General features: G+C 37.1%; 1 protein-coding gene across 2 annotated transcripts in view; it reads left to right on the top strand.

Moving 5' to 3' along the window:
• LOC137297648 (mannose-1-phosphate guanyltransferase alpha-A-like) overlaps nucleotides 1-21,864 on the top strand; it is a 510,132-nt gene extending 488,268 nt beyond the window's left edge. Inside the window, exons 2-13 of one of the 2 annotated variants that reach the window (XM_067829549.1) lie at nucleotides 2,818-2,909; nucleotides 3,910-4,007; nucleotides 6,221-6,324; nucleotides 8,513-8,705; nucleotides 9,872-9,931; nucleotides 11,183-11,313; nucleotides 13,254-13,271; nucleotides 16,645-16,773; nucleotides 17,152-17,296; nucleotides 17,647-17,739; nucleotides 18,552-18,723; nucleotides 20,051-21,864. In XM_067829549.1, coding sequence (XP_067685650.1) covers nucleotides 2,870-2,909; nucleotides 3,910-4,007; nucleotides 6,221-6,324; nucleotides 8,513-8,705; nucleotides 9,872-9,931; nucleotides 11,183-11,313; nucleotides 13,254-13,271; nucleotides 16,645-16,773; nucleotides 17,152-17,296; nucleotides 17,647-17,739; nucleotides 18,552-18,723; nucleotides 20,051-20,151 — 1,284 coding nt within the window. In that variant the 5' untranslated portion in view covers nucleotides 2,818-2,869 and the 3' untranslated portion in view covers nucleotides 20,152-21,864. Of the gene's footprint in view, nucleotides 1-2,782; nucleotides 2,910-3,909; nucleotides 4,008-6,220; nucleotides 6,325-8,512; nucleotides 8,706-9,871; nucleotides 9,932-11,182; nucleotides 11,314-13,253; nucleotides 13,272-16,644; nucleotides 16,774-17,151; nucleotides 17,297-17,646; nucleotides 17,740-18,551; nucleotides 18,724-20,050 lie in introns of those variants that run through there. The other variant, XM_067829550.1, reaches the window with a different exon arrangement.
• The last annotated feature ends 825 nt before the right edge of the window (nucleotides 21,865-22,689 follow it).

Raw genomic sequence — 22,689 nt, 5'->3', positions numbered from 1 at the left:
AGATATGAGTTGGAACCCATGCTTTTCATAGAAGGCACTGGCGGGACTGTGTGGTCAGGCTTGCTTAACTTGGTTGACACGTGTCATCGTTTCCTCGATCGATGCTGATGTTGTAAGCCACCGCAGTTTCTGGTCCAGACTCGATTATAAATTTGCCGGTCGAGGTCATATAACTTGGTGCAACGTTAGACAAAACAAACAGGCAGTTTAAGTCGTTAAGGTTCCTGAACTGTTTAGATTGACATATTGAAAATACTACAATATCACGGCTGGGGACACCAGAAACGGGCTTCACACGTTCTACCCATGTGAGGAATCGAACCCGGGTCTTCGGCGTTACGACCAAACGCTTAACCACTAAACTACCAACCATCTCGAAACCATTCAGAACAAGAAATAGAGCAGGGCATTGTATTCTGCCGACCGACACCATTACACAATATGCGTGTACAAGAGAGATGATACATGTAATGGCACTCTGCTACGGAGCCTCTGCGGGTCCCATATCCTGTTGCGCGGAGATTTTACGGCCGAGTGTTGAGCGCTCTAAGGCGGATGCAGCGTGCGTGCGTGCGTGCGTGCTTGCGTGCTTGCGTGTGTGTGTGTGTGTGTGTGGGGGGGGGGGGGGGCTTTGGGGGTGGTGAGCAAATAGTCATTGAAACTCGAGTAAAACGGAAGTGAGGACTCTCTTTCTCAAAAGATACACCCACCCCTGGTTCAAGAAACATTGGAAAATGTTGGCTCCTGGGGTTCATAACTATAGGGGAATCTCACAAGAGATCGGTGAAACCAAGTGTGTGAAACTTGATTTTCAAGATTCAGATGGTAGGGAATGGAGTTGCACGTGCAGAACGTTTTCCTTGTCATATCTTGACAATCTTGGGTTCAAGAATCTATGGAAGGCTAATTCAGTCATAGACATTTACAGTTTGTATTTCTGATCTTTAGTGGTGAAATCAAGACACTATGAAAATAGCTGCGCTTAACTTTTGTGCATGTGTATATTTCTGATTTTCCAGCACGTCTATCTCCATGTTATTCTACAATAACCGCGTTATTACGGTTTTGTTTAAAACATCACTCAGTGTTGAAAAGTCAGAGGTATACAACGTGATTATATACCTCTGAATGACTTTGATTAGCCAATCACAATGCAGTATTTACTGAAGTCATGGTAGAATGCATTGTAACCATGTAGGGAAACAAGCCCGGGTCTTCGCTTGAGGATCGAACGCTTTAACCACTAGGCTACCCCACCGCCCCTGATGACGTTCGACTCATGTCAAGGATGGAGTGTTTTTGCTAACCACGTCATTGTATCTCTGACTCAGTCATTCGCGTAGCAAGCCAATTCTTTCAAATAGGTTGCAAAGCTAAATAAATATATTTCCTCTAACAAGCGCTCCTGGCGCTTATTTTTTCTACGGACCTCAGGACACGGCGCTTATTAGAGGTCCGGCGCCTGTACCCTGTATCGTGCCACGTGGATCACAGGAAGTCATGACTGAAGGCACCATTCCTTAATATACGTATTTTTAGATCAAGCAGAGACCATATAATAAAATCTATTATATGGTCTCTGGACCAAGGGAGAATTCATTTGCAAAAAAATGCAATGGTCTATAGCCCGCACCTATGAGAGACTCGGCACTTATTAGAGACCCGTCGCATATTAGAGCCCTGTCGCTTATTGAAGTCCCGGTGCTTATTAGAGTTCCGGGGCTTAATAGACGAAATAGGGTATACTTGGATAGTGTCGAGGGCTTGCCCAACTTTCATTTTCTGTGGGACCTGAAGAGTTGTCGGTCAAAGTGTTATGATTTCAGCAACTTCAAAATCTTATCCTATCAATATTTTGAAATCATAAGGAGAGCTCAGAGCAGTCTGCCATTAATTGTAGTCATTTATAATCCATATAAGGATAACCATTATTATAATTGTTCTGATTACGTGCTTGTGGTCATTTTGGCAAGAATTAGAAAAAAAAAAATTGTCAGTAAAAATCAAATGTGAGCCCGGGCTTTTCAACATGAATATGAGCTTAAATTGCAGGCAAATAGATGTATACACTAGGGATTCTACGCTTAACCATACAATGCATTTTACCGAAATACTAGTTGAATCTGGAATATGTAGTTATGTATTTGTTTAAGATAAAAATATTCTACTCTATTTGCAAACTATCATTGTTTCTTGGGTGTTCAGAGATAAATCTGTGTCACTCGGTAGAAGAGAATGAAGAGAATTCCAACTGGTAATTAAATATACCCAACGAAATCGGGATTTTAAAATTTTGAACTATTAAGTGCCGAGAGAGAGAGAGAGAGAGAGAGAGAGAGAGAGAGAGAGAGAGAGGGAGAGAGAGAGGGAGAGATTGAGATTTCAATATTTATTTCAATAAACGACATATCATGTATTGCCATTTCACATTAAATGTAAACATCTAAACATGATATGCGCCTTGTACTTCAAACTGAAAATTATGGGGTTTTATGAAGAAAATGACAACCTGTTCTTGCACGAAATGAATAACTGGTAGTTATAAGATTAAACGATCAAGCATTTTTATTTCAACACAAATTACGACGCAGCTTATCTTTGTATAGTGGCCTTTGTGTAAATATAGCAACCTTTAGTTAATGTACACAATTTAATTAATAGCCAATTTACAACCTTTGTGTTTGTTGCACTCATGTTGAGACATGTCATGTATTTTTCAGTGACGACAATGCACATTATAAATTCGAAACAGTGGTCGCTCAGACCTTAGCGACAGCTCTACGCTTTTCCCCGGAAGTAGAATTTGTCGTCTGTTAGCTGTTGCTTACGTGTAAACAGTTGTGTAGTTGCTGTCATCCTGTATCCAGACATGCTGAAGGCAATTATTCTTATCGGCGGGCCTATGAAAGGTAAAATATAGATAAATCTTCATTGCCTTACTGGGTGACGTCAAAATTGTTAGACTTGTGACGTTGTAACGAACATTCAATGAACGGGGTACCTGCAAACGTGCTTGCCGACTGTGGACAGTGTGGTATGTTGGTTATCACCCGGTCTGTAGGCGCGTTGTTCAAGCAATCCATTATATCGCCATGTGCGTGTTGACATCCAGTGATATTTAACATCTTTCTACAGAATATGTCCATGACTTATGAAAACAAAGTTGTATAAAAAATAATATGAGGTCCCGAGAGTTGGGCTAGTAATGGGCGTGGTTCCGGATACAGTAGAGGGGTAAAGGATTTTGTTGGTGATGATAGATTGATCCATGTATTATAGGATTTTAGACGCCTAAGAAAGAAAACGTGCACTCGCAGTTTTACTGAAAGAACTTTAAAAGATCTCACCAGCTACTAAAATAAACTTTATAAAGAGACCATATATTTACTGGCACTGCCTTACTCACAAGCTCTCACCCAAGAAGTCTGTGTGACGCAACACCCCATGTAGCAGTAGTTCAAAAAAGACGAATGATGACCAAAGACACATGATGCACTAATATATTCTGCAGGTCATTTGCATGTTAAGTCCAAACCGTTTGCAATGAAAGTGAAAAAAGAATTGTTTGGGTAGTGGTTGAAATGGTGTTTATCAATTTAAGATTATTATCCACATGGCATGTGCATGCACACATTTGTGTTGCTTCATGTACTAGTCCAGGAACTAAAGTGTTAGTTCATTGAAAATACATGGCACCGGTATGAAATGAGTGCAACATGGATACACTACTGGAACACATTGTACAGACTCAACTCTTTCTTGTCCCTGTTTTATCTCCATAATGCCACTGATACTTTTAGTATAATTTATTTTTGACACTCTTAGTAACAGACTCGTTTTAATAATGGCTGGTCATTATTTTCTCAAGTTAGTGAAAAGATTCATGTTCTTGATCTTTTCACACTGCAGGCACTCGTTTCCGCCCCTTGTCTTTAGAGCTGCCGAAACCTCTGTTCCCAGTAGCTGGCTTCCCAATGGTGTATCACCACATTGAGATGTGCAGCAAGGTAAGTTTGGTTCCCATTAGTGGCTCTTCTTAATATCTCAGTCGTAAAAGGTCCCCAGTACATTCAAGAAAATAGTGAAAAGGATCAAAATCTATCAACAATCAGTATAATGCTAAATTTGTCGATACATTTCCTTCATTTTTTACTAAGTCATACTCGTCAGTAGGTTAATGTGGTTCAACCATATGGTAGAAGGTCAGTGTGAATTGGTTAAAAATAGTAAGAAAGGCACAAAAACATAATTATTGTGAAAACCATTGTCAAGACAGTTTTAATAGTCATACTATTGAAACAAAACATCATCTTTAAACTAAAGCTTAACTCTCTCAATGCAAATGTGTTTGTCAATCGATGTAACAGTTTTTGAGAGAATATCTGAATTGTTAAGCACTGTGTATTACTGGACTCATACCCTACCATCAGTGAAGAAAAAGGGCAGGCAAATGACATTTCCTCAAAAGCAAATGGCTTCACATCAGCAGTTGAAAAATTGTTGAACCATTCATTTAATGTGATCCAGAAATGAAAATTATACACATATATTTTCGTAAGTACAATTCATTGCTTTTGATATTAACACTCCTAACCATATGAAAGTCATGAATTGTACCAGTTTAACACTTAGTGCAGAACAACTGATGAGTTAAGCTTCTGAAATACAGCTTATTCTGAGTCTCATTTGAACACATATGTTGCCATTTTGTGAAAAGAAAACACTACATATGTTTTTTGTTTTCTCTACAGCAAAGGTCATTGGTCCAGTTGTTGTTTGGTATTTATACAAAGTTTCAAAATGAACTCCCTGAATGTGGTTGAAAAGTTTGCACATCAGTCTTTAGTTTTATACCTCATTGCATTGAAAGAAATGAAGGGTCAAGACAAAACAAAACAATTGTTTCTTGTATTTTAGGGCACAAACCCTAATACAAAAGAGTCACATACTGAGTTGTAATAGTCAGTTCTTCTAATTAATTATAATAACAACCTGTGTTCTCAACAATAGTTATGTGTCTTTAAAGATACAAAACAGTCTCATCTGAAGAAATTGATAAACACTCCATGTATAGAAATCATTTTGACTATAATATATGGGGGAACTAACGGAGCAGGGCATATGCTGGGGAACTAATGGAGCAGGGCATATGCTGGTGGACTAATGGAGCAGGGCATATGCTGGGGGACTAATGGAGCAGGTTATATATGGGGACTAATGGAGCAGGTTATATATGGGGAGACTAATGGAGCAGGTTATATATGGGGGAACTAATGGAGCAGGGCATATGCTGGGGGACTAATGGAGCAGGTTATATAGGAAGGGACTAATGGAGCAGGGCATATGCTGGGGGACTAATGGTGCAGGTTATATAGTGAGGGACTAATGGAGCAAGTTATATACTGGGGGACTAATAGGGCAGATTATAATTAATGTACTGAGGGATTATTAAAGTAGGTTTTATACTTGGCGACTAATAGGGCTGGGTTTATACTGTTTAAGGAGGGTATAAACTTGGGAAATAAAGGGACAGATTATATACTGTTGGATTAATTTGGCAGGTTATATATAGAAGGACTAATGTCATGTTTATAACATTTTATGCTTTGAAACAGTCAACGCCTTTCGTCTACTTGAGTGTTGCTTTGTATATTCACCTTCTCCAAAGAAGAGAGCAGAATCCATTGGTAGCATTAAGAAGGTTTCATCAGCTCTGCACTGTGGATCATGGCAAAATATTTCATTTCATAGTGACTGTCTATAAAGGCAATGTAAAATTATGTTAGGTCTACCGTTTTGTTGTAAAGTCAATCAATCACAAGGCACACCTGTTCAGGTGTTTCAGTTAAGTTAAATATGATAACACATTGATTTTATCCATGTAGTGAACCTTTTACATACTGTGGATATAGAAATTTTCCAGCTAAAGTAATTTGTCATTCTTCTTTGCTTGGTCTTATGAAGTATTGAAGTGATAAAGAACTGTTTTTAATGGTGGGGATCCCAAGTCATTATGGCATAAGCTTCATACAAATTTTGGTATTGTTCATGCAGTAACTTCATTGTAGTTTGTTTCATGTATTATGTTAAAAGTGTGGTCATAAAATTCTTGAGAACATCATATATATTCACATATTCTGGCCACATATTTCATGGAAATTTCAAATGTGTATTCTAAACACCAAATATGAAACTCATTCCCTTTTCCTCTATCTATTAGGTTCCAGACATGAAAGAAATTATCCTGATTGGGTTTTACCAGCCCAATGATGCACTAAGCAAGTTCATCATAAACTGTCAACAAGAGTTCAAAATACAGATCAGGTGAGTCCCATTGTCTTTGTTTGAATGCCTTGTGGTTTCATTAGAATTAGAATATGATGCATGTTAAACATGTCACAACAGGGATTCATCTGAGAAAAGCAACATTTCAACAGGCACTCAAACTGTGCTATCTATGCTTGTCAGTGTTCAAGTGGACAATACAGTGATGTTTGCACAGATCAGAGCACTTTACCTCTGCATGTTAGAGTATCTTCCCTTGATGGGCTATTTAAATGCAACAAATAAGAAATATCAGAGGTTAAAAAATCCCATCACCCGATGCCCGGGACAAGCCACTTTTCATTTCGGGCAATCAAATAATGGTATTTTACTTGTCCGTGAACTTCTAGATAATTTCCACTTATGGTTTCAGACTACAAATATTCTTGGATTCATTTCATATTTGCTCATAATGAAGCTATTTAAGTTCATAATAATAATAACGTAGAGCTAGTGAAATTATCACTCTTCGATAAATAGTCCAGTAAACATTAACATCCCTCATTTTGTCATAAAATCAGGGCAAGTGGAAAATTAGTCAGGATAAGTTACTTTCTTGAAGTCACTTGCCCTGTGGCAGGTAGTTTTTCAAAATATTTTTGAACCCCTGAATGTAACAGCTATCATTATATATCCAAGTTTCCTTTACAATGAAATTTGATGTTATGACTGGTAATTATGTGACAGTTTTCCATCTTTTTCGACAATGCTTTGGTGGAAAAAACACATGGATTAAAGTAGGTGCACAGTTTAAAGGCATGTCATTTTAAAAAATCATGTAGTTAGATTACAATGTTAAAAGTTCAAAGTTTGAATGAAGCAATGCAATTTTGTATTAAATCGAATCTTGCATCCTCTGCCTACAGAACATTATTTGAAGCGAACACCATGTCCCTTTGCATGGTCCTTACGAATATCCTATAATGTAACTTGTGATTGTGGCCAGTTGGGCAAACACCAACAACATAGCATGTGACAGTTTTCAGTGTGCGGATCAGTCGGTCATATTCCATATATGGCAAGTGTTATCTGCCTTGAAGCTGTTTCCCTTGAAGTTTCAAGTATCGATTTCAGGCAAGTCGTAGGGGATAATATATCTTTTATTGCATCAGTGGGAAACTGAAGTGAGTGCATATGCCTCCAAAAATGTAAGCCAAAGTGTTGTCTAAAATGTGTGACATTGTGCCTTTACAATTATGTGTGAAAATATTAGTGCCTGTTCTGTTATTCGTAACATACAGAGCTGTAACCCAAATTCATGGATAACCTTGATTCATGGATCTCTGATATTATTATGCCAACTCGTAAATTAAGTTTCAACTGACGCCGTGAAGCAGTGTTTTTGATGTACATACAATGCAACACTTCCCTGACAAAAAAGTTCCGAATCTCTGGCTTTACACGCAAGTACACTAAATATATTTTTCCAACACTGGCATAAATAGCCCCAGATCACTAATACCACCATTGTCAAATTATATTTTCTCAAAATGTCAAGTAAAGAAGATACCGTTAGCTCCAACAGTCACGCTCCTTGTAGTCTGCTTTCCTTGGTGTCAGTACGTACTGCAATGAGCTTTTGTACATAGTGATATAAAGTAACCAGCTTAGTAATCCACAAAACACGGTAACATCACATTTTGTGGTCACATGAATGAGTGATGATTGCAAATGGCTTCCGTACACAAACGTTTCTTTCACCAGTGGAATATTTGGCATTTTCAGTTTGCGGAATGAATGATTAAGATAATCAGTGCATATACAAAATGAAGTCATGCATTTAATGTATCAATTCCACTGAACCTCTGTTATATCCACAAATCCAGGTTACACTAGTGTATATCGGTTGTCAGCTGAGTGAAACAGTTTTTACTTCATATGAATAATATGTGGTTCTATTAAAGATTTATTTGTCAGCAAGGACGGTGGAGTAGCCTAGTGGGTAACCAGGGTTCAATTCTCCACACGGATATATTGTGTGAAGCCCATTTCTGGTGTCCCCTGCAATGATATTGGTGGAGTATTGCTAAAAGTGGCATAAAACTAAACTTACTCACTTCCTATTAGCCAGCACTGAAATTGTGTGTTTGAATGAATTCACCATCTCATCAGCATTGCCATTTCTTTCGTAGGAAATGGTGACTTCATTGCACCAAAGTTCATCAAGTATATATGAGTTTTCTGACAGGTATCTCCAGGAATATACTGGTCTAGGCACTGCAGGAGGAATCTATCACTTCCGGGACCAGATTCTCACAGGCAACCCAGAGAGTTTCTTCGTGATGAATGCAGATGTGTGCGGAGACTTCCCTCTGACCGAAATGGTAGAGTTCCACAGGTCCACCCCTGCAGGTTCCTATGGGACAATCCTAGCTACAGAGGTAGGCTTGCCCAAAGTAATTCTGGTGTCACATGTAATGCCAGCTGATATGTACATATGGATTGTTCGGTCTGTATCCTTTTAAGGTATTTAAATCTTTCCTGGGATGCCACCATATGTCAGTTTATTATTCTAATGATCACATGATTGTGTGATCTAGACATAATGTTGCCTGATGAGTGCTGCTTAACTAAAACTTAAACTGATTCTAGTACACAGACTTAAACTGTTTCTTTACTCACACATAGCTTACTATCCATGGTACATACTGGGTTTTGATATACTGTTTTGTTTTTGCTATGGTTGAAGTAAGAAAACAATCACATGAGCTTAAAATTCATAATGCCGCGTATTATGACTACTGATATTAAAGGCTGGTGGGGTTGCAGGGGTGACTGACAAGTGCATTTTTACCCGTCTATCCCCCACTGATCTAATCCAAAGGAGGGACCCATGAAGGCCAGTGGTAAAATAGTACTTCAGCAACCCATGCTTGCCACAAATAGCGACTGTGCTTGTCATGAGAGGCGACTAACAGATTAGGTGGTCAGGCTCACTGACTTGGTTGACACATGTCATCATTTCTCAGTTGCGCTGATTGATGTTCATGCTGTTGATCACTGGATTGCTGAGTGTGGTATAAAATTAAACACACTCACACACTCCCAATCAAAAGTAGGTCAGAAAATGTGATGTCTATTACATTGTTGCATTTGTTATATTTGGGATTACACTTTCTTAGAAAAGCAATGATGTTGTTGGACATGATGTCTTTCTCTAGTAGCAATTTATAATATCTTTGTATTCAAGGGGAGCTAGTGAAATAATTTAAGGGTGGTTGTTTTTAGGGGACCACTTGCAAGTGCATAAAACATATCAAGTGCCCCCAGTTCTCTTCCACTGAAACTCTCAAAGTGATTATTGAAGTTTCTGTCTTAAAACTGGGTTATTGATTGTTAAAATGGAAACAAAGTGAAATATTTTGTTTCCGCTTTAGTAGGTATGTATTATGTGTTTTCAGATTTGCATGGTTGCATGTATTGAAAAGGAAGAGAATTAATCTGTTAACCCATACCAACTGAATTATTGTTGTGTCAGTATATGGTCAGTTTATGGATTTGTACTTAGTGTTGATTGTTTTGTTAATGCATTTGTTTGATATTACAGGCTACCCGACAACAATCATTGGAATATGGCTGTATAGTGGATGATAAATCAACACATGAGGTAAAATATCACACTGCTCAAACTGTGTTTTCATATTGAAATTAGTAGAGGATATGTTAGTCAGGCCCCATTCAAACCAAACAGTCTTAGTGTTTAACATTTGTTTGTTCTACTCATAATACATGCTTTGTAAATGGCAGGCTTTCAGATTCAAGGCTCAGATTACAAAAGCATGATACATTGTGCAGTAGTAGCTTGCCATGTACCAATGTCACTTATACTAGGATATATCCTACCTTGCAGGGGTTGAAGCTATCATGTGATAAAATACTGGTAACTGAATTACTTAACAGCTTTAAAATAATATCCTCATGGTTTAGCAAACAAATAAACAAACATAAAAATCTTTACAGTTGGAGTAGAATATGTAAACGATTAAAGACCTGCTTAACATGTGACTAACCTGAGTGTAGCAAATAAACAAACAGAAAAATCTTTACAGTTGGAGTAGAATATGTAAACGATTAAAGACCTGCTTAACATGTGACTAACCTGAGTGTAGCAAATAAACAAACAGAAAAATCTTTACAGTTGGAGTAGAATATGTAAACGATTAAAGACCTGCTTAACATGTGACTAACCTGAGTGTAGCAAATAAACAAACAGAAAAATCTTTACAGATGCTTAACATGTGACTAACCTGAGTGTAGCAAAAGTTTGTTCATTCAAGCAAACTCTGCAAAGTAGTCTAAACATGCCACCACACTTGAAAGTATGGGTTAGAATGTTGGCCTTCAGTAACCCATGCTAGTCATAAGGGGCGACTAAGGGGGTCAGATGGTCAGGCTTGCTGACTTGGTTGACACATATCATTGAGTTGCAATTGTGCAGATCAGTGCTCATGTTGTTGATCACTAGAATATTGCTGAGTGCAGTGTAAAACTAAACTCACTCACTCACCCCCAAATGTGCTACATTTAAGTGAAATGATGCCATGTTTGAGCTTGTGACTCAAAAATGACCCAGGCAGCAAGTCTGTCATACAGACCCTGAAACTAATATATGCAAGAAAGCTGATGCAAGTCTAGGATATGTGGCAAGTCAAGATTTCTGAAAATGAAGAATGTCCCTGGGTTCTTTTTCAGTATGTTTTAGGATTGTTTTTAATGAACAAGTTTATTTTCTGTAAAATATGTTCATTTGAGAGACAAGATGTCAGCCTAGCAGCCAGCCAGTAACAAGCCATTTTATTGCTGCATGGTGATATTTGTCCTTGACCCTTCATCCAGCTGGTTGCTCTGTGTTTTACAGGTCCTTCATTATGTGGAGAAACCCAGTACATTTGTCAGCACAACAATCAATTGTGGAGTTTACCTCTTCTCTCCAAGTATCTTTGAAAACCTGGAAGTTTCATTTAAAAAGAATCTGGAAGAAAATTACAAGTAAGTATCCATGTTTAATGGCATGTATATTGATATTATGTTGCTTATATTTTTCCAGAAATGTTAGGTAGGCTTTCAAATAACAAGTACACTGACTAGATAGTCAAGCGTGTTACTGTGTTAGTTTAGTACAAGAACTAATATTCACAGGAATAATGAACTGGAGTGCTGTGAAGTTTGCTTGAATATCAGATTTGGCTTCATATGAAAACGATGCTTACAGGATAATTAATAGTGATAATGAATTTTTTTGTGGTTAAATGACAGCACAATGCGCTTACTTTGGTTGTCTCCTGTCCTGAAGATGATGTTTATATATAAGAGGCAACAGTTCTTTGCTGTCTATTTCAGAGTTTATCTTGTATGTTCATCGTATGTTGTTGATATTTTTCCAGAACTGTTATTGAAGCTTTTGAATGATGACACGCTTTTGAAAAATGACTAAAGGTTTATTACTAGATATGAGGGACACTAGGGATATAATGGAAAGAGCGTCATAAAATGCCATTTAATGCAATGCATTTTAACAGTATCAAATGTATTTTGATTTAGCCTCTTCAAAGTGAGTCCTGTGAAGGTCTAGGGTAGAATAGGCCTTTAGCAACCCATGCTTGCCATAAAAGGCGCCTATACTTGTTGTAAGCGGCAACTAACAGGATCGAGTTGTCATGCTCGCTGACTTGGTTGTCACATGTCATTGTTTCACAATTGCACAGATTGATGCTCCTGCTGATCACTGGATTGTCTGGTTCAGATTTGATTATTTACAGCCGGTGCCTTATAGCTGCAGCACTGTTGAGTGTGGCATGAAACTAAACCCACTCACTCACTTAAATGTGATGAAGACCTGTAGCTAGGCCAGGCCGTGGTACTGTTAAGATACATTGCATTTTTATGTTGGCAGTGCTTCATAAAAGACAATATTTGTCTTTTCATTGAAAACGAAATGTGTTTGCTCCAATTGGAGAATGGTGCATGCTTTTATTTGAATACAAAACTGTTTGGTGATGATTTTCTCCAGGAATTTTACTATTTGCACTTTACTGTGTCATTCTTTTTATGATCATGTTTGAATAAATGCCTTGTTCTCTCACTCATAAGCTTAGTACTGTGAAATTATTACATGGGAAATGTCAAGTAATTTCCCCATAGCACCACAGCCAATTTCCTTAAATGATCAGGACTTATACTTCATGATACCACTCTAAGGAAGATATGACAGGAGGTGCATCAGGTGAACTTCTGTTAAACCAATCAGCATCTTGGTTTCCAATTAACAAGTATTCAGAGTCATATATCTGACTCAATAAGAAAAATAAACAGCCTGCGCCAAATAGAAATAGAAATAACAAAATAATTATTTTATTGTAGAATCTTAACAGTCTTAATCTTTTTTTTTTTGTATCATCTACACCTAAAAGGGAGTATTCTTAAATGAGAATCTGAGTTTCATATTGGTGGTTTTTAAATGCTCAGTCCTCCCAAATGGAGGTGAAAAAAGAACAACCTGTTGGAAGAGGTTTACATCTGAGTCTCAAAAGCATGTCATCTAGATTAGGCTACCACCTGATTCACCTCATGTGACCTCAAAAGGATGGTTTCATTTTTTTATGTTGGTTGCACAGATTTCCCAGTCATTTAAGACTGTAATTTGATGTGCAGATTTGTGTCCTTTAGGCATCATAGAATCCAATGATTGTTTTAAAAACTATAAAAAAATTTATAACATATATCAATTACGGGGTGTCCAGTATTGCTAAACAGGCATGTTGGAATATACCTGAAACACAGTCAGAGAGGAACCCATATTTACCTTTGCTGAGGTTGAAGTATGTTTTAATCAGCCGTTGTCAGCTTTACACTTTTGGCACAGTTTAGTCATAAGACATAAAGCAGATGGCTGTATGGTACATACTTATAAGCCCAATGTTTCCTTCTAGTTATACAGATTTCTGTAGGTATGTACACTGCCTGCAAATGCATGCCCCTCTGTCACCCCAGTGTTTGCATGAAGCATCTACAGTTCTCCTTTGAATGTTTATGTCTAACCCTGAGGGGGTTTGTTGAAATATTCTTAGTGGAGGCATGTTTTCCTGATAATGAGCTTTCACTGATTAATATGTTGTTACTGTGCTGATGGATCTATTATAGTAGAAGTATCTGAGTGCGGATAAATATGTTGATATTCTGAAATATGCATTAAAATGTTAATCGTCAAAGATGTAGTTGTTGGGAGCATGTAGCTGTGTTGTCAGTGTTGCAGTTGGATGATTGGTTGTTACTGTTATTTGGATGTGCTCTGAATGTCAATAAATATCTGAAATCAGAGAATAAACCATTTGTCATCACACATGTAGTACCGAGTAGCATGCAGTCTTATCAGTGTATGATTGGTTGTTACTGTTGGTTGGATGTGTTCTGAATGTCGATAAATATCTGAAATCAGAGAATAAACCATTTATCATCACACATGTAGTACCGAGTAGCATGCAGAGTTATCAGTGTATGATTGGTTGTCATTGTTGGTTGGATGTGGACTGTAATTGTTTTTATCTTAAACTTGTGTAATCTTAATGGTGGATCTATGGTTAATATCGGTCTGTGTCCTTTCTTTCCCTTGTTATAGTAAAACTTCCAGATTTGGTTTGTAAACCCCATGTTTGGCATCAGAGCTGAGTTATGAGGATGTGGTGATAACCTTTCTGTATGTGACCTGGTTAAATGTGTTATTGTGCATTGAAAATGTGGAATGTTGACGATGAAATGGCTTGACATTGCTGACTGTTGCAGAACATAATTCACTTACTCTGCCTGTTACCGATTATGATTAGTGGATCAGGTTGTACTGTTTCACATTTGTGTGAATGTCATGCATCTCATTATTCATCTATCTGAATAGATATAAGTGTTTGTTTGCAGTCCTTTAGACAAGACCACTGCTATTGAGATTCCTAAACCAATCAGTATTAATGAAAGTCAATCTTGGATATGGTATAGTGCAATTCAAATAAACATACTTTTGTGTGTTTGTTGCTGTTTCCAGGCAATTGTGAAACAAATGTAATTTTGCTACTACTGAGTTCATCAGATGAATGTAGAAACTGTTCAAAGATGACGTTTTTCTTTCTTACATTTGCACATAATAGCTTACTGAATGACAGGGAGAATTCACAAGAATATGGCAGATGTTTAACTATTGTTAGATTGCACATCTATGACTGTCATAAGCTGTAGCAATGTGAAACGTGTCGTTCAGTTAGATTGCTGTTTTGCTGTATACACTATATGATGGACCTTCCTCAATCTCTCAAATACATCTGTTATGTTTTAGGTACCCCCAATAAGACAGACAATGTGTGTGACAGTCTCTTTCTTCCTACCCATCATGTAACTTCTTTAGCTGAAAATAAGCATAGAATGAGCATATAATTTCCATGTAAATGTTATTGAAAGTGATAACTTTTTAACTGTTTAACGTGACGGTGACTACTTTTTAACTACTGCTCAATACTAAATCTATCTTCTTTATGGTGGTAGCTTTCATTTTACTATGGCTAGAACACCATATATTTAATGCATGCTGTAATAAAACAGGGAGTTAAAAACTACAAATTTGCCTAGTTTCCAGAATCTGAAATGCTGACAGACTGATGAATATTGATGGCCCTCTCTATATAGCATTCATTACATAAGTAATTACCTAGTAAGCATATGAGTGACTTATTCACTTTTATTATTAATAACATACATGACATGTGCCTTCAACATTGATAAAAAAGATGCATTCTTTCACCTTTCTATCATTGTTTTGTTCACAGTTTTGATACTGTCATTAACACAAATCTTCGGCTTGTATGAAAATTCTTTACTTCATTTACTGGTGTCTACTTTAAATTAACCCCAAACAGTTTATAAACAAGGGTTATCTGAGAAGCATTTTCATGGGACTTTCTGTTCTATACTCTTAATCTACTTAATGTACTGAGTTTATGATTCTATACCAGAGCCTTATGCAAGAACTGTAATGATTGAATGCCACTATTGTTAAAGGGACTTTACTGGCCTTTATCCTTACAGAAGACCACATGACCGGTGGGTAGATATATTTGTTATCATCAACCTCTTTACAGCTTCAGTTAGAGGATGCAACTTGGGGGGAAATGGACAGAGGTCACAGATGCTATGTTAGCAAATTTGTGACTTTGTTGTGATTATGAGCAATATCATTTTCTAAATGATTTTTAACTAATTCAGTTTCCTGCATCAACAGTGTTTAGATGTTATTCAAATTTGGTGCTGAAAATGTATTTTAACAGTATTTATGCACCATAGATTAACATGTTTCCGTTTGTTATGCTGACAATTTTCAATTGATTTCCACCAATCCTGATTATAATAATCACTTGGCTGCTTGATCTGTTTCTTAAATCTGCACAGTCCATGAACTTACCACTTCTTGTTGATTGTGTAAATCTAAGTGTATTGTTTTGAAACATGTTAAAACTAATGATCATGTATGTGAATGGTGTAAAGCTATACCACTGTTGAATTATTTACAACTTCCATGGTGACTTTGAATATGCAATTTCTTTCATCAACTAATGTATTTTATGCAAAATATATAAATGCAATGTTTGAAATTAGGAATAATTGTCAAGGAATCCACAGACTTCAACTAAAATATAGCAGGGATCTTCACACACCTGTATTTTCTTAAGCTATCATTGAGAAATATAAGCTGTCATAGACCAACTAAGGAATTTTCCTGTTGCTGGTTCTGCTGAAGAACAGTATAATGATTTAAGTGGTTAACAATATAATAGACATCTGACGCAGCAATGTCTTGCACTTTGTTGCATGTTAGTGTCATTTGTCCATGTATACTCAACCCTGTCTGTCTTGTATCTGTACATGTGCTATTTTCCATTGTGTGGTTCAGAGAGTATTTCAGTAGTGGTTGCCAGGGCCTAGATTTTTTAAGCTCTCTTAGCGCTAAGGTAGTCGTAAGTGCCATACATTAACATTAACTTACGACTATCTTAGCGCTAAGAGAGCTTCGAAAATCTAGGCCCAGGTCTACAGATTAATTTAGATAGCTCACATACAGTAATTTGGGAAACAAAATTTCTTTGTGTAACTCATTAAAGTCAGCACAGGTGTGTTTAGCCACAGTCTGTCAGTTATTAATTGGAACTAAATAGCCTTTTTGCTTTAGAATCTGTAAATCATTAAGAAAATCAGAGCAGTAATGGTTATGAGAAGATTTAATTTAAATCCAAATTTGTAGGCATAATTGGTACTTAATGCTGATGTTGGCTCTCCATTTGCCAGTTTTGACTTCAACACGCCATCGAAGGAGGTGATTCGCTTGGAACAGGACATCTTTGTTCCCCTTGCCGGCACAGGGAAGCTGTTTATCTTCCCCACAACTAGGTTCTGGAGTCAGATCAAGTCTGCAGGGTAAGATTTGGTAGCTCCATATTGATTCTTAGTCATTGACCAACCATTTATACTGCCTTAGAAAATATAAAGGACAGTCTAAGGCAAATAGTATAGTATATTGTTTGCAGTGGAAACTAAACTAAATTACTTAAATGCTAGTTTACTGGTACCTACCAAACAACTAAATGTGAAGTAGCCCTTGTAATCAACTAAACGTAACATCTCCTTTCAATATAACGAGAAATGTGATAACCAGTATACATCACGGCTATGAGAAAATCATGTAATGTGTCAGATGTATTGCCTTTTATTTATGAAGATGTATTAATCATATTGTGCTGCAGGGTGTATAAAAAGTGATGTGATATACAAAATGAGATCCTGGTTTGTTCCCAGTGCTGCCATATATGCAAACCGTCACTACTTGGCCATCTACCGCAAAACACATCCAGAGAGGCTAACAACCAATGGAGAAGGCAAGATAAAGGTCATAGGAGACGTCTTCATCCACCCTACTGCAATGGTACACCCTACAGCTGTGGTAAGATAGATTCTTCCCTTTATACCAAGTGAGTGAGTGAGTGAGTTTGGTTTTACGCCGTTTTTAGCAATATTCCAGCAATATCACGGCGGGGGACACCAGAAAATGGGCCTCACACATTGTACCCATGTGGGGAATCGAACCCGGGTCTTCGGCGTGACGAGCGAACGCTTTAACCACTAGGCTACCCCACCGCCCCTTTATACCAAGGGTGGTGGTGTAGTTATGCTCATAATACAGAAATTAAGACTAGTAGAAGCAAATGTACAAGTCCATTCACATCACTAAATAGTTGGTCACAATATTAGCCCGAATTCTAACAAATCATACTGATTTTGTTTTGTTTTCAGCTTGGTCCAAATGTGACAATAGGTCGCAATGTTACTGTTGGCGAAGGGGTGAGAGTAAGGGAGAGCATCATTCTAGAGGGTGCCACTCTACAGGTTGGTTCTTTAGCACAGGTCATATGACCTTGTGTAATTCTCACCAGTATGTTCTGGGCAGGAAAAGGTAGCGCTGCATGCTGAATAGTACTGGGCTTCGTGACCTGGAAATACTAGAATCCAGCAATGATGAACTAAAGTACATGATTTGTTTAGCATCCCTGTTTTTATATTTCTGTAAATGATTTTCATGTAAAAAAAACCAAAGATGTTTAAAGTGAAAAAAGATGAAACAGTTTCTCTGGTCTGTTTGTTTCTAGAATTCAAATGCATGTTTTTTTAACATGTTTGCATGTACATCATATGCTGAATGTTAATAATCAATCAAATAATATGGAAGCTTTATGGGGGGATTAATATTCTCAGTGCATTAGCTAGTCCAATGGGAGCTGCCTCAAGCGCAGATTTTGGTGGCAGTAGCAATATGTGGATACTTGTGAAGGGCCGGGTCAGGATACTGGCCTTCAGTAACCCGTACTTGTCATAAGAGGCAAGTAACAAGATCGGGGGATCAGGCATGGCTGACTTGGTTCACACATGTCATCTGTTCCCAGTTGCACAGATCAGTACTCCTGCTGTTGATTACTGGATTGTTTGGTCCGGACTCAATCATTTACAGACAGCCACCATATAGCTGGAATATTGCCTCTTCCGGTGTAAAACTGAACTCACACACTCTCTTAATATATTGAAGATCCCTAATGCAATTTAAGCTTTGATATATTTGCCTGTCTTTCGGTGATAGACATGTTTGTTTACTTGATATTTCTGTTTTTGGAGTAGTAACTGAGTTTGTATGTTGTCTTTCCCAGAATCACTGCTGTATACTGCAAAGCATTGTGGGATGGCACAGTACAGTAGGGGTGTGGAGCAGGGTTGAAGGAACTCCCAATGACCCCAATCCAAACAAACCATTTGCCAAACTACAGGTCCCATCCATGTTCACTGTTGATGGCAAGCTGAACCCTTCTATCACTGTTATAGGTTGGTAATTTTGTTATCTTTCTTTCTGAGGTAGAATATACTGGTGAGTATGCTGACAGTGCTGTCCACTGATTTATGTTCTGTAGCATCATGTTACGGACATGCAGCTGAGGCTGTTCTGTGTGTCTAGTTACAAATTGAGTGACTGATATTTTCTCAAGTGATGTAGGGATTAAAGCATTCCTTCTGTTTTATTGCTGTAAAATTTATTATTATTTAATTACATGATTAATTTTGAAGGTGTCAATGATCATTTTTTTGTCAAATATTTGGAGAGGAATGCATCTTTAGTCAAGTCTTAAAGATGAATACATGCTGGTAAAAAAATGGTGGCGTGTAAAACAGACAGTTTGTGTTTAATGAGATATCAGGGGTTTACAAAACCCATTGCCCAATGCCTGGTACACGTTAGTGTTCATTTCAGGCAATCAAATAGTGGTATCTTATGAGTCCTTGTCCTTGGGCTACTAGATAATTTTTGCTTATGGTTTCAAACTGGATTTCTCTTCATATCTGCACAAAATGTAGCGATTAAATGTCACAAGATGATAAAGTAGAGTTATCTTTCTTTGCTCTTTATTACTTCTCAGAAGACAGCCCACTAAACATTAACCTTTTTCTCTTATAATATCATCATTTTCGTAATGTCATAAAAATCAAGACAAGTGGAGAATTGGTCAGGACAAGTTACTTTCCTAAAGTCACTTGTGCTGTGGCAAGTTGCTTTTAAAAATACATTTGAACCCCTGGATATACAGTCAAATCTCGATGAACGAAACTGCTGGGGACCAAGTAATAAATTAGACTTACAGATATATTCGAGACATAGGTATGTCTATGATGGTAGTAAGAGTGGTTGGGACCAACAGGTACTTCGAGTTATGCATAATACTTGAGACACCAGCATTCAACTCATTGGCGTTTGACTGTATATTGAAAAATATTTACATGAAAATAACAAACAGTAAGAAGCGAGTTATTAACTCCATAAATGACCATCTGTCATTTTTGTCCCATAGCAATATAGAACTTCGGCAAATAGATTGTGTCCTCTGTTTTCTGGAAGAAACTTATAAAGGGTAGAAATTTTAGGAGAGATTAACTGAGTTTATGTTACTGAAATCATATAACTTTTTTGAGCTTCAGAAGTCTTTTCTTAAAACTGGTGCAGTTGTATAATAAACACATATTCTTCTGTACAGTATTTGTGGTATTAGAGCTCAGGGCAGAATACTTCTACACATCTTAAAGTTTGTCATTAATCAAGTGCTGAATTTTCATGGAAGATCAAATGCCAGTGACCGAAGAATGAATTTTTGTTGTTTAGGTTCCAATGTACAGGTGCCGTCTGAAGTGATTGTCCTGAACTCCATAGTGCTGCCTCATAAAGACTTGCAAGGCTGCTACAAGAACCAGATCATCCTGTAGGATCCACACCTTTGCTCACAGCCCTACCTCCAGCACAGGAGTCACCTTATTTTGGTGAAAGCTTCCCAAGTGAGGGTCACAGATGCACAGGATGTTTCTTACTAAGATTAATAAATAAACACGTCAACTCCTTCTCAGGCTCTGCGTTAAGGGAATTCTTCATTTTGGGTGTCAAAAAGAGTGCATTCAAGAGAACTGGAATCCAGTACTTTTATGATGACATTTTTAGGATTGGGGCTAGTGCATGAGAAGCTGATATATTTGCTATTAGCCGTATATTATTTGTTCTTTATTTTTTAGGATAATTTTTAAGACATGACCATTTCTGGTGTACACGTGGTGATAATGCCTGAAAAGTGGCATAAAACCTTTCTCAGTCAGTCTAAGACATGATTATTGCATGTTTGATTTCATTATACAGTGGACTGTAACCACTTCTTTTAGATCGAGAATGCCTTCATTGGAGTAACAGTTATTCTACTATGACTGGCTGACATCAGGTATGAGCCAAACATTACAATAAGTTGTTAGAAGTATGTTAAGTGAGAGTTTTACGTACAAAATTATGAATTAGAACCACCCATGTCCTGTTTGCATGAGGAGCATGCATTTGAGTGTGGCTGTGTGCACATTACAAATGTGCACTATTATTCTTATGTTTACAAAGTTTCAGTTTGTGAAAGCTTGTTCAGTGGAAATGTCTTCTCTAGTATTACTGTGGGATGTCAGTAAACAAAGGTCGTTGAATGCCTTTGAATTTATATATTGGATAGCTGGATAGCTGGAACTAGGTTCAGACATTAGAAGGCTTATCGTAAATATCGTCACTAAAAATTAATACACTTGTGTTCATTTACTGCCATTTGGTTTCATGCGATTAGAAATAATGATTATTTCTTTGTCTGGTTGCTTATATAAATTGATAAAACATTTGTACATTCTCCTCATAGCATTTCAAATGTCGCAATGGACTGTTGTTTATATTTTGTATATTTTATGGACAATTCTGTACCAAGTGTCAGAATGAATGAAATATTTTACAAGTACTGTGTAAAAGCATGACTATGAGTTGTTTCAAGTTTCTCATACTCTTGTCATATCACATTTCATAAACAATATTCAGTTCATTTCCTTGTTATTGAATGCATGAGTCATTAGGTATGAATGGTGCGTGCTAAGCATATTCAAGGCAAATATTATTTGGATATAGATATTCCTATAGCAGTGTTGCCATGTCTACGTATTCTTTAGGCATTTCGGAATTCTTGTTTCAGACTTTGTGAAAATTTGACTATTACCAGTTTGTTTTCTCTGCAACTTCCTTTTTGAAAATGTTCTTGTTTCTTTTTACCTGCGTTTCAAAATATCTTCTTTTGAATAAATGAGAATATGTTACATTTGCAGAAATACATGCCGCTAATTCCAAACTATTTTCAAGCGGCTGGCTACATTAAATAATTATGGACAAAGTTCAGTTATGATGGTGTCAACAGATGAAAATACTTTTGTAGATAATCAGAGAAGAAAAGAAAACTGTACTAGGAAAATAATGTCCACAGAGTGATACTGACTTTCTTTTCACACTGGGGCTTACAGTGATGCTTTACCTATATTCCTCATTTTTCATATCCTGTCCTGTCTGCATGAATGATGTAATATATTTGTGTTCAAACACCATTGTAAATAGGAGGGAGAATAAACAATTCAATTTTTTGTGTTTAGTTTTACTCTTTGTTGATCTAAGATCTGTCATGTGTGAAGAGCAAGCATAAAACATGCGTTAAGAAATCAAAACTTGACAGATGGACTTTAACAAACAAGAAGGAAATAAATGACTGAAATAATGAAAACATTATTGTGATTCTACTCCCCCCCTCCAAAACAGGAATATATTCACATCCTGAAACGTTAGATAGTTTAACAAGTTGTTTGTTTACATGACACTTGCATTACTATTTACATAAAAAGTTTAATTTAATACTGTAATGTAATCTTAATGTCATGGCTGATGTTATGTCATTGATATTCAACCTTGAACATTGTTGTCCACATTCACCCAAGACCAGAGTTTCACCTGTCTGTGATGGATCTGTAACTTTTATAGAAACATACACCGACAACTCAATAACACTGATCCAACAAATTTTATTTCAAAGAAGATACAAAAATTCCTCTCTGTATTATGGGATGACTCCCCTCTCCATACAGACATTACATTCTGTATAAAACTAACAAAAACCAATGCAAGTCAGCAACAAACACAATAGCCATGGACTCGTTTCCTAAAGCTTAAACATAATCTTAAAGATAACCTGTAACAGTTACATGCTTATTGCATTACAAATATTTTCTATTGTACTGATGCCTATGGGTTCCTGAAATGAAAGACCAACTGTGTGTGGAGCAACTGCACAAAGAACACTGCAGACGCATAACATGATCTGACGATAAGAAGCTGAACTACAATGTCTGAATGGCTTCTGGGACAGACATTGAAAGTATCATAGTGTCTGAAACCAAGGTTAGTACCAGTAATAG

The sequence above is a fragment of the Haliotis asinina genome, chromosome 10, assembly GCF_037392515.1.
Source record: "Haliotis asinina isolate JCU_RB_2024 chromosome 10, JCU_Hal_asi_v2, whole genome shotgun sequence".
Lineage (NCBI taxonomy): Eukaryota > Metazoa > Mollusca > Gastropoda > Lepetellida > Haliotidae > Haliotis > Haliotis asinina.
The sequence above is the reverse complement of the archived record's forward strand: the minus strand, read 5'-3'. Positions and strand labels throughout refer to the sequence as shown.